Genomic DNA, 12,279 nt, shown 5'->3' on the forward strand with positions numbered 1-12,279 from the left:
GATCAATGATGGTGGGACAGCCCTGATAGCCTCAAGAAGTGTTATCCCACTAGAGCTTTCCAGGAGTCATCAGAACTCAATGCCATGTAGCCTTCCTTGCTTCAAAAGCAATTCAGAAAATGTGTGATATATTGATGGACACAGTTAGCAATGGTAGCAATCTGAGTGGTGTAAGGTCAATCTCCAGCTCAATTACTATCTTATGAGTGAATGACCCTTAACATGACATCTACGTGAAGGACCAAGATGTTTCTATAAGGGATAGCAATTTATTTCCACAGTTCAGTGCCCTAGAATCTGCCAATTTGTAGAAATGTATAAGCATCTAACATATAAATTCCTATTATAAATTTTGTTGTGAAATTGGTTATAAATCAGTTGTAAGATAAGTAAAAATGGTACATTAAATTGGTCCAATGGAGCAGCCCACAAGGTCCATTTAGCTTCTTTCCCTACTGTGAACAATGTCTAAACCCCATCAGCTGGATTTGGGCACTCTCACCTGCCAGGGAACCAGGCAGTATTATAACTTGGGCATCAGTATCTAATAAAACCACTGAAATTTGACGCTATTTCCTGAAATATAATACCTCAGTATGCTTACATAGGTCTGAATAATGTTATTTATCTTTCTCTTAAATAGGTCTGAATGATGTTATTTCTCTTAGGAGCCTTGGCCCTATCTCTAATTATCTTTCTCATTGAAATGACTGAGGTTGTGGTGGGGGACAGAGGAGGATCAGGGGATGTACATAAACAAAGCAACCTTTTATCATAAAGTAAGTTTTCACATCAGTTTCTACTGGTGTGATAACAGCTTGGGATTCAAGTAAATGAATTTCCAATGTTTTTATTCTTCTCAAAGCTGTATATCGGGTGATATGTGATGATTGACACCATCTATTTCAGCCTTGGGGGACATTTACCTTTCATCAAGATCTACCAGCAATCAAGCATTATTTATTGAAAAATTTCCATATGTGCCATATAGAGAAAGGTAACTCTGAAATGTAAATCATATTCCTCATTCTCAAGAAATTAACACTACATTTGGGTAAGAAAAACAAAACAAAAAACACAAGCAACAACAACAATAACAAATAACAACTGGAAAGAGATTATTGTCAAAAAAAATTGAACCAAATAATCTGAAAGATACAACATTATGCTTTGTAGTAAATTGAACATGGTAGTTTCATAATACAACAAAAGCAAATTTTATTTAATTACTATGTATTAAGGCAATAAAGACCATTTTGAACACAAATAAGAAAAATTTTATTAATAGTTGACTACATCAGAACAATGATTCAAGACTTCAGAAACTAATTTTACCTAATTAGTATGACAGATTTTTATTTTAAAATGCATTTCCATACCCCAAATAGCTACTTATTAATATCTTCATGATAAATACCAAAGTAAGCAATAACCTCCATCGCTGTCAATATCAGCGAGTAGAAATACTGACGGTTTTCCTGCCATTTAAGCAAAACAGCAATCTCATCCTCTCCTAATTCTGTGAGCCACCCACACAACAAACTTGTACATTGGAGGGCAATTGAACTAAATAACATAAGGTAGGGAAAATTACAATTTTTTTTTCAAGATTAGGCAATCTACTCTCTATTTTCACAAGATTCAATTTTTTAGCTCTCACATATGAGTTAGAACATGTAATATTTATCTCTCTGTCCCTGGCCCATTTCAATTAACATAATGACTTCCAGTTCCAACCATGTTGCTGCAAATGACAGGATTTCAATCTTTTTTATGGTTGAATAATATTCCATTGTGTATATATACATACATATGCGTATATATATACACATACACACACACACACATTTTATTTATTCATTCATCCACTGGTGGACAATTCAGTTGATTCCATAAATCTTGGCTGTTGTGAATAGTACTGTAATAAACAAGAGAATACAGATAATCTCTTCAAATATATTGCATTCCTTTCTATTTTTAAAAGAATTAACTGCATGTACATATAAAACAAGTGAGGGAGTAGCTTGACAAGAGAAAATATATGTAGTTACAATGGTATTGATCTTGCAAGGTCTTTGGTGTAATTTGCTATTTTTTACTAAAATGTTATGAAAGAGAGATTAGTAAAATGATTCCAGTAACAAAATGCAACATGGACTGATATACAGACAGCCCGAATCAAAGAAGGTGAATGAATAAGACTCATGCAGTAACATACAAGGAAATGAAGCAAAGGCAGTAGCAAAGGGAAGGGAAAGAAAGGGCAAATGTAAAGGACACCCCAAGTGAAGAAATTATTCACTGAACACAACTGACAAAAAGAGGAGATTTAGTGAATTAAAGAGAAGGAAGAATCATAGTAACTTAAAAAATGCTGTATTTGTTAAAATATAAAAATAAAAACACTATAATTAGAACAAATAGGAAGGTGTATAATAATTAGTCATTTAACCAACTGAGGTTTGTACCAGTTGCATGTAAGTTGATTAGAGAATGTAGGACTAAATTCTAAATTTGGAAATTCTTCTCATTTTTCACAAAATGTCGAGTGAAGATCACACTAAGGTAAAATGAAAAACCCACAAGTTCTTGAAATATTTTGGTATCTCGTTATAGCTGAAGTACTGCTGTATTCAAACAACACAAAGAACTGATGAGATCTAAACTATATTTTTTAGAAATTAAAAATCTTAAGACTAAATTCTCAGGGACTACACACTTAGGAGCTTTCTTAAAAAACGAAAACAAAAACAAAAAACTCCTGATAATATTGAACGTAGTAATCACTGTTTTATTTATGTTAAACAACACCAAATAACATCTAAATTCTTAAAGTATGTACTGGAGTACTGCCCAAATCCATTAATGGTATCTACAGCTATGTTGGTGATCTCTTTTCCTTTTTAAAATTGCAGTGTACAAGATAGGCTGAAAGAAAAGATTACTGTATTTATTTATTTGAACAAATGATGCTATAGAAAAACACATATTGAAATAAATTTTACAAACAGTCAGGCACAGTGACTTATGCCTCTAATCCTAGCATTCTGAGAGGCTAAGGCAGGAGGATCACTTGAGCCCAGGACCTGGAGATAGTCCTGGTCAACAGGCAAGACCCTGTCTCTACAATAAAACATAAATAAATAAATAAATAAATAAATAAATAAATAAATAGCTTGGCATGGTGGCATGCGTCTGTTGTTCCAACTATTAGAGAGGCTGAGGTGGAGGGATTGCTTGAGCCCATGAAGTCCAAGGTGCAGAGAGCCCTGTTTGCACCACTGCACTCCAGCTTGGCTAACAGAGTGAGACCCTGCCTAAAAAAATTACAAACAGAAACAAAACAAAACAAAAAAACAAAAACAAGAGAAAAACAAACAAGTTCATGTATAATTTAACATGTATATTTTATACTCTTATGTATATGTAAAATATTCACGTATATATAAAATATTTTATATATACATGAGAGTATATATACATAAGTATGTATATATAAAATCTTTTATATATACATGAGTATGTATATTTTATATATATTCTCATGTATATACAAAATATATAATGAGTAGTTCTCAAAGAGGTGACTCACCTCTTTGGTGAATTTCAGATTATATAGCACCTTCTTCTAAGTAAATTCTTAGAGAAGTGGTAAAACAAACAAAAAAGGACTTTAAGTTGTTATGGGCAGCAACTTGGGGGAAGGTGAATCAATGATAGATAAATGCTAGTTATCTTGTTAAAATTTGTTAATATAGATTCCTCTCGTACCTTCTCCAGGCTGATAGGGTCCAAAGCTGTCTTCAATGGCTAACATTTGCGAGTGGGTTTGGGGAGGGCAAGGTAACATTTTTCATTATAACTCTATCGTGCTTTTAGGCAAGCAGATGGAGGGCAGTGAGCTTTCCTGCATCTGCTTCTTCTTAATTATCTTTAGCTCAGTAATCTCTCGTATTTTGGAGTGGCATCTTCTCATCTCCCACATAGGAAATTTTAGATAGATTACAATCAATTTGGATTTTATAGTGAAAATCATGCTCCAGTTTTACTTAATGCATTTCTAAGAATGAATTTTGCTGGAGTGTTATTATCTTCTGCAAGTTAAACACATATTTTTAGTTTTCCAGTTCTTACATTAGAAAAGATCCCTCTAAATGAGGATTCATTTAGTCTTGCTACTCAGTGTGGTTCAGAGACCAGAAGAATTTGCACCACTCAGGAACTTGTTTGAAAAGTTGAATCTGAGGTCCACCTCAAGCTACTGAATCAGAATCTGCTTTTTCAACAAGATCACTAGTTTTTTCCTATGTCCGGTAAAGTTGAAAAAGTATTAAATTTGCCTTACATTAACTGATCCACCCAATTCAGATTTTCAGGTAATGTTCTGCCCTGAAGAGGGGTTGTTTTACCCCAATGGGTCCTTTACCTGCCTGTTGCCATTGAGCCAGTAGAAAGACAGGAGGTTCTGTTAAGCAGAGCAGAAACTTTATTTGTTGTTCAAAGAGTAGAGAAGGTGAGCTTCCCATTCACCTTCTCCCCAGGTGTGTGGAGAAGGGGGATTTTTAAGGTCTCTTAGAGCATGGAGGTGGAGACTAAGGATGCAAATTCCTGGAAAGAGGTGGGACTTTCCAGAGAAAACTAGAATATGTGCAGTCTTGTTCTTTCTTTTGCACTGGGCACTTACTATATAAGCCTAGCAAAGGGCATCTCTCCCCACTGGGCAGAGAGTTTAATATGATAAGGAAGTGAGGATTCAGGTCTGTCTGAGTAGCACTGCCAAGCTGAGTTTTTATCTCGTGGCTTGTCTGTGGCTACTGGCATCCGGCCTGGCTTTTGTTTCTGTAAATAAGTACAACTAAGACCACAGGTTAATTTCATAGGTTCTGGCACTCTTGGAGAATCAAGGTCATGCTACCGTGACAGTAACTTATTGACTCCCTAAGATGCATTATGATTCAAATTTTAAAGATTCATTAGAATGATACTAAGGAATTTTATTTAATGCTAAAGAAAATGAAATCAATGTTACTGGAAACCACTTATGTATCTGATATTGTGTTATCCATTTCCAAATCTATTAACTCATTTCACACATAAAATACTCTCTAAGGTAAGAGCCACTGCCTCCATTTAACTAGTTGTGAAAACTAACCTGAGGCTAAGATTTGTTCAATAAATACTGCACATCCCTTGTCTGCAAGTCCCTGAGAATAAAGTGCACATGGCTTCTATTGTTACGAAATATGCAATATTTTGTAATTTCACAAAAGCCAGGCAAGTACAGGGTAGTGTTAGAGTTTCTAAGAGGGAAACCTAAATTGCCAGAGGGGTTTAGAAAAAACATCTATTTGGAAAGAGCATTTTAACTCATTTCCGAAGAACACATTTTTATAAAGTTGGCTCTGAAAAAGGCTAGTGTGTCTTGGAGTTTTCTAAGGGGAACTAAGCAGCAGTTGAGGCTGGAACATTTCAGGAATCCTGCAGAACTTTATAGAACAAGGTGCGGATGTTGGACCTTATCCAAAAGTCAAAGGAAGCCACTGGAGGGTTTGAAGCCAGGAAGTGACAGGCCCTGATCCACATTTGGAAAGGCTCCTTCACTCAGAGCCAGGCAAAGCCCTGCGGGCGGGTGGTTTATTGGGGCCACTCCCCTCGGCTGCCTTTCTCCACCCCAGTCACCGCCTCCTGCTTCTCAGCTTAGCTATCTGAGGAGGGTGGGAAACGTGTAATAGGGGCGGGGGGAAGAAAAACGTTCTTAAAAAAAATATTAAAAAGAAAACATCCCACTTGGCAGCGAGTGCGCGGGAAGTTCAGCGCGCGAGTTCTGGGCTTCCCGCCCGCCCGCAGACGACCGCCGGTGAGCCCCCAGCCCCCGCCTGGCCGCCCGCTTCGCCGCGTCCGTCAGTCCGTCGGTCTGTCAGCCTCCCCTTCCCCCACGCCTCCTTTCTCCCGGCGCAGCGCGGGTCGGGAGGTCGGAGGGGCCCCCCAGGTCTTCAGGACGCCCTTGGCCCGCGTCGCTCCTGGCAGCGCCTCGGCGGCGGCGCCTGCAGAACCCGGTACCTGGCAGGTTCGGGTCTCTGCCGGGCAGAACTTCGCAGCCCATATTCCACGGCTGGGGCCTCTGACGCCTCCCCTTGTGGAGTTCTTCCCTGAGCGGCTGTAACTTTAAACCACTCCTGAGCGAGGCCTATTTTTATTCAGAAAACAGCGACCAGGGCCTCTGTGGAGAATGCTCAGATGGAGGGCCAGCCCGCCACTTGAAGTTTTCTCACAAATCTGAGGGGAAGGAACGTCTTGTCCTAATAATCTCTCTTTGCGATTTCACAGTTCTATTGCCGCGTCCTAGGAGGGCCAGATTGGTGGCTGTGGGGACTTTTGGATGAGGGTGTTGCCTGAGCCGGGGGAGCCGTGTCTGAACTCCATTGCTTGGCCTTTGTGTGGTGATCCCGAGCCCTCCACACTTGAGCCGGGCCAAAGCTGTGGCCTAGTATTCCCCCACAGGGATTGCTCAAAGAGCTCCAGGGGACAGACTCACAGTGGCAAGGACAAGGAGATGAATGTAGCAGCCAAGTACCGCATGGCCTCCCTGTATGTGGGTGACTTACATGCAGATGTCACCGAAGACCTGCTGTTCAGGAAGTTTAGCACTGTGGGCCCTGTGCTGTCCATCCGCATTTGCAGGGACCAGGTCACCCGCCGCTCTCTGGGCTATGCCTACGTGAACTTCTTGCAGCTGGCTGATGCCCAGAAGGCGCTGGACACAATGAACTTTGACATGATAAAAGGCAAATCCATCCGTCTCATGTGGTCTCAGCGCGATGCCTACTTGAGGAGATCTGGAATTGGGAACGTGTTCATCAAGAATCTGGACAAATCTATCGATAACAAAACCCTTTATGAACATTTTTCAGCTTTTGGAAAGATCCTTTCCTCCAAGGTGATGAGTGATGATCAAGGCTCCAAGGGCTATGCATTTGTGCACTTTCAGAATCAGAGTGCTGCAGACAGGGCCATTGAGGAGATGAATGGAAAACTACTCAAGGGCTGCAAGGTGTTTGTTGGCAGATTCAAAAACCGAAAAGATCGTGAAGCTGAACTCAGAAGCAAAGCCAGTGAATTCACCAATATTTACATCAAAAACTTTGGAGGTGACATGGATGATGAGAGACTGAAGGACGTTTTCAGCAAATATGGCAAAACTCTGAGTGTTAAGGTGATGACAGATTCCAGTGGGAAATCCAAAGGCTTTGGCTTTGTGAGTTTTGATAGCCATGAGGCTGCCAAGAAAGCTGTTGAAGAAATGAATGGAAGGGACATAAATGGGCAGCTGATTTTCGTAGGCCGGGCGCAAAAGAAAGTAGAGCGACAGGCTGAGTTAAAGCAAATGTTTGAGCAGCTGAAAAGGGAACGAATTCGTGGGTACCAGGGGGTAAAGCTCTATATTAAGAACCTTGATGACACCATTGATGATGAAAAACTACGAAACGAATTTTCTTCATTTGGATCAATTAGCAGAGTTAAGGTAATGCAGGAAGAGGGGCAGAGCAAAGGGTTTGGCTTGATCTGCTTCTCCTCTCCTGAGGATGCTACTAAAGCAATGACTGAGATGAATGGCCGCATCTTGGGCTCCAAACCTCTTAGCATTGCTTTGGCCCAGAGACACTAGGAAAGAAAAACGTACCTTCCCAGCTAGTATCTGCAGCAGGTGGGGGAATGATAGTGATCTCTGCCTGAACTGACCTCAATAAATTTCATATTCCACATGATGGGTGCTTAGTTTAGTAAACTTTATGATAAAACGTTTTTTATACAAAGCAATTTTTTTTTTCCTTTGTGGAAAAATAAATGGAGCTTAGTTCATTTTACAGAGGCACATTTTCTAATTTTAATATTGCACATTTTTCTTATTTTGATGTGTTCATAGCAATAAGTATAAATAGATATATTTTTATTACATTTGAACCAAATGAAATGAGGAAATTATTTGAATTTATTGCATATTTTATTATTTTAGTAATATTGCTAGCTTTAATTTCTTCTATGAAAATATGCTCAAAATAGTTCTTACACCTAAAGATTCCAAAGTATTTTTACCAACAGAAATTTTCTAATTTTTCATCCAAGTTTTGAGAAATCAAACTTTTAGAAATTTATAGTACGAATTTAAAGATCTAATTTCATTTTGAATTAATGCTTAAAGTACTCAGATATAGTTGAATTTCTTTTAAATTTATATCTTGACATGCTTGTTTTTTGGATGGTTTAAATTAAGATGATGGAGGTTTTTAATGTTGCCTAAAAACTGGCTTTATGTGTTTTGTTCTTTCCATTAGTTGACTATAATTCAGGTACTTACTAGTTAATCTAAATTGTAACTTGCACTGTAAAACCTTAACTTCTACATTCCTTAAGTTATAAATCTGTTATCAACTCAGGTGATCCAAAGTTGGCCTGGTCTTAAATCTCTTCATACTTATATGGCTTAATATTTTACCTTAAATTTTTACCAGATGCTAATATTATGAAAATCACATATACAGATTATAGAAATTCTGTTTAAAAACTTTTAAAATCTCTTTTATATTGTTTTGTGTAGTGATATTCTCTTAGGGTTCAGAAAAGTAAGTTCCTCTATTTTTATGTACTCACATCTCCTTTTATTAGACTGTGGCAGCTATGGAACCCATTAAGTTTCACTTTTAGCCTTCATTGATCAGAAACTCACTGATTGATTTTCTGATGAATTGAAGTTACATCACTTATTCTGTTTTCTAGCATAATTTTTAGTTTAGAAAACCATTCCCCTATTTTCCTTTCTCTCCTGCCTTTCATCTATATTTCTCAGATTTTTAAAATACTTTCTAAAGGATTTTTTTATGTTGACTTTTAATGTATGCTGCTTCAAATCCATTTGGAAATCGAGGCAAGAGTTATTTAATTACATTTAAATAATTGCTTTACAAATTCTGATTCATACCAAAGGTATCTAGCAAGCAAGTGATTTTGTTTTTACTGTTTTCATATTTTTACTTGGCTTAGTTGTTTCTTGTAACTATTATTCACATCCTCTATTTCATATATTACTAATATAAAAGAAATAGTAAAATATTTTTTGGCAATACATCAGCTTATGAATGAGAAAAATTTGTTGCCTTTTATTTTTATAGAAATTATGTGCATATTCTTTGCACATTTTCTAAAATAAAAATCTTTTAGTCCATAAAAAATTATGGACAATGAAAAAATTAAAAGAATTTGCATATAATTGTATTATGCAAACCAATTCCCTATTATAATTTGTTACATATTTTTCTATTTTTTTCTCTCTCTACATATATACACCTAGGTAATTTAAGAGAAATAGGATAATATTACAAATGTTGTTTGCAATTGCTTTCTTAATTAAATGATATGCTATGGTCAACTTTTATGCTCACAATAATTATTTGTCTTATAATCGGAGTGACTTTTATGTTTTGTTCAATGACTGTACCAAAATATAACTAATCTCTTATTGATAAACTTAAATGTTGCTAGATAATTTCTTCCTTTTTTCTTTCTTCCTCTGTCATAAATAACTTGGAGATTAACATCCTTGCAAACTTATATATACAAATATATGTATTTTCTTAAGAAAATGTTTAGAAGTGTAATTAATGGTTAAAAAAGAATCAATTTTAAAAAGTAATTTTGATAAATATTGCTTAAGTGCTGTCCAGAATACTTGTGGCACTTACATTTCCATTGTCATTGTAGGAGAATGCCTATTTCCATATGCTCCAAGAAACAAGGGTTTTTTTTAAGCTGTTTGTCAATTCAGCATTATATGTAAAACAAACCATTTCATCATTGCTTTATTTCACTTTTGTAAATTACAAAAGTTAAACAGCATTTGTGTACTCACTAACCATTTGTATTTTCATACTTACTCGTTAATGTCTCATGAACATAATTTATTTTCTTGTTTGGGTGTTTTCTATTTACATGGATTTTTAGATTTCTTTGCATATTATGACAACATTTTAGATTTTTCCCCCTGATATTTCACTTTCTTTATAGTTTTGAAGGTTATTCCAAAATTGAATGTTAAGCTGCAAAGTTTCAGTGTTTTACTTAATTGGCTTTGATGTCATGCTTCAAAATATTTTGAACACTTTAAATACATATATTCACACAAATATATATACACCCACATAATTTATCTGTATTGTATTTATGACTTTCAGAATTTCGTATTCTCAACGCTTCTAACTAAAAGTTTGGTTCATAAAAAGTGTCATATAAAATCTATAGTAAATCTTTTAAAAATGTGCTTTTCCATTTTTAATAACACATGTTTTGGTAAATACTTGATTCAGACAGCCAATGAATTAGAGTTGGCATGAGTTTCACATAGATTCTTATACTAGGTAAGTATTTACCAAAACATATATCAGAAGCAGAAAGTTGTTAAAAAGGTTTACCAGACAACAAGACTGGAAAGTGTATTAAGTGTGCCTGGCCTTGACATCTTATTCTGGATAATCTAGTCTACATCTTAATTTAGGAAAGCTAATCTGTAAAACTGTTCAAATATTTGAACAATATTTGATAATGCTTACATATATTTTCAAGATAATATCAGGAAACAGAGTTCTTTCATGTCTGTAAGGAGTTAATAGGACATAACATCAGATGTCTAGATGTAATTAAGCTATGGCTTAATTACACAGTAATCTGCCTTCTTAGTAAAAATTGCTTATTTCCAGCATTTGCTGTAAAAAAAAAAAACATAACTAAGTCAGTTTACAAAAATATACAATCCTATGGATTTAATTTATTTAAATTTTGTTCATTCTAATTTTTTTTGGTGCATGATAATAGCAAGTTATCTTAGTTGAAAACAGAGATTCATTCATTAAAGAGTATTAAATCTTTTGTGCCCAAGTGCCTTAATAAATAAGTAGAATCTTAACTTTTCTGATAAGCATTCCAGTAAAAGCTAATGTACATAGATATGCCTTGAGCCACTGTTTCTACTTTCACCCTTCTCTCCACACACATTGCCACGTCTGCTGTGTAGTTGCCTGCTTACATGTACAGCCATTTCAATAAATGTATTCTTTTAACATTTTATCTTTTAAATTTCAAATAGGAATTTATAGTTGGTAAAAATAAAAATTTTAAAGTGACTTAATATTGTCATTTTCATGTTCTCAATATTGTTATAGATCCACTGAGAAAATGTCAAATAAAATCTAATATTTCAAAGGTGAAAGTATGTTTGAAAATGATTTTTATTTATTATAAAGTATTTCTGATTTTCCAAAGATCAGTTATCTTAAGAATGAACTGAAAATTACCTGTGTTTTTAGTGAAATACTTGTATTTCAGGTTTTCAAGGACAATTTCTTTATGAACTAGTATTTCTTTTTTAAGTTACTCATAATTATGAGCTCACAATTGAAAACAAAACACTAACAAGTTTTAATGAGGAATAATTAACTATTTTAAAGACATTTCTGAATTTATTGTTAAATTCAACTAACCTGTCAAGTGCTTAGAATTGGCTTACTCATAGTACATTTGGAAATATGTCCCATAATATAATTTAAAAGATAGATATAATAAAACAATAGAGGAAAAACATAATTTTAAAAAATCTACACTTTCAAAAGTAGAACAAATTAAATACCCTTATGATACTTTTACATATATATATATCTCCCAAGTGCATGTGTACTCAAATCTGAGTTACACATACAGTTGGATCTGAATTTGTTAAAGTCAGATTATTTTGCAGGTTTGCCCAGAGGAAATATTTATAATTCAGTATTGGTTTTGTCTCGTGGTCTTGTCATATTTTAGAGTTCACAGAATGCTCTGAACTAAATTGTAGTTGCCCTGAATGAAACAACTGAATCCAAATGAGAAGGAAATTTGTCTTCTTAGTGGCGTTCTTAACTGTAGTAGAGAAAACACCTTAACTTCTGAGAGAGATTCATAATTTGTACAATGATATTCCATCAGATTTTGTTAACCCATTTATATTTACATCACCTTAGATATTTTAAAAATCCTTATTTTGAAGTTTTGCCAAACATAGCACATTTGAGTTGTGAAGGCAATATCACTGAAGTGGCAGATACAATTATTGTTTTTTTTGCATTCAGTGAATATCAGTCATAATTCATTTTTTGTTTGTTTTTACAATCAGTATCTCCAGTGGAATTTTCTTATTTCAGGAAGCGATGTCTAATGGTATTGTAGGGCATCACAATATTGATTTACATTTAACTT

General features: G+C 35.2%; 1 protein-coding gene and 1 pseudogene across 2 annotated transcripts; one reads left to right on the forward strand and one right to left on the reverse strand.

Moving 5' to 3' along the window:
- Positions 1-6,103, reverse strand: part of LOC100590180 — a 123,150-nt pseudogene extending 117,047 nt beyond the window's left edge.
- PABPC4L (poly(A) binding protein cytoplasmic 4 like) lies at positions 5,786-11,257 on the forward strand. 2 transcript variants are annotated; one of them, XM_030815199.1, is made up of 2 exons: positions 5,786-5,912; positions 6,328-11,257. In XM_030815199.1, exon 2 carries the CDS (start codon positions 6,380-6,382, stop codon positions 7,664-7,666), a length of 1,287 nt encoding a protein of 428 aa, XP_030671059.1. In that variant the 5' UTR covers positions 5,786-5,912; positions 6,328-6,379; the 3' UTR covers positions 7,667-11,257. The 2 variants fall into 2 exon arrangements, with proteins under 2 accessions (XP_030671059.1, XP_003264711.2); XM_003264663.2 differs by having other exon boundaries at positions 5,786-5,857.
- The last annotated feature ends 1,022 nt before the right edge of the window (positions 11,258-12,279 follow it).

Source organism: Nomascus leucogenys, chromosome 7b (assembly GCF_006542625.1).
Source record: "Nomascus leucogenys isolate Asia chromosome 7b, Asia_NLE_v1, whole genome shotgun sequence".
Classification (NCBI taxonomy): domain Eukaryota; kingdom Metazoa; phylum Chordata; class Mammalia; order Primates; family Hylobatidae; genus Nomascus; species Nomascus leucogenys.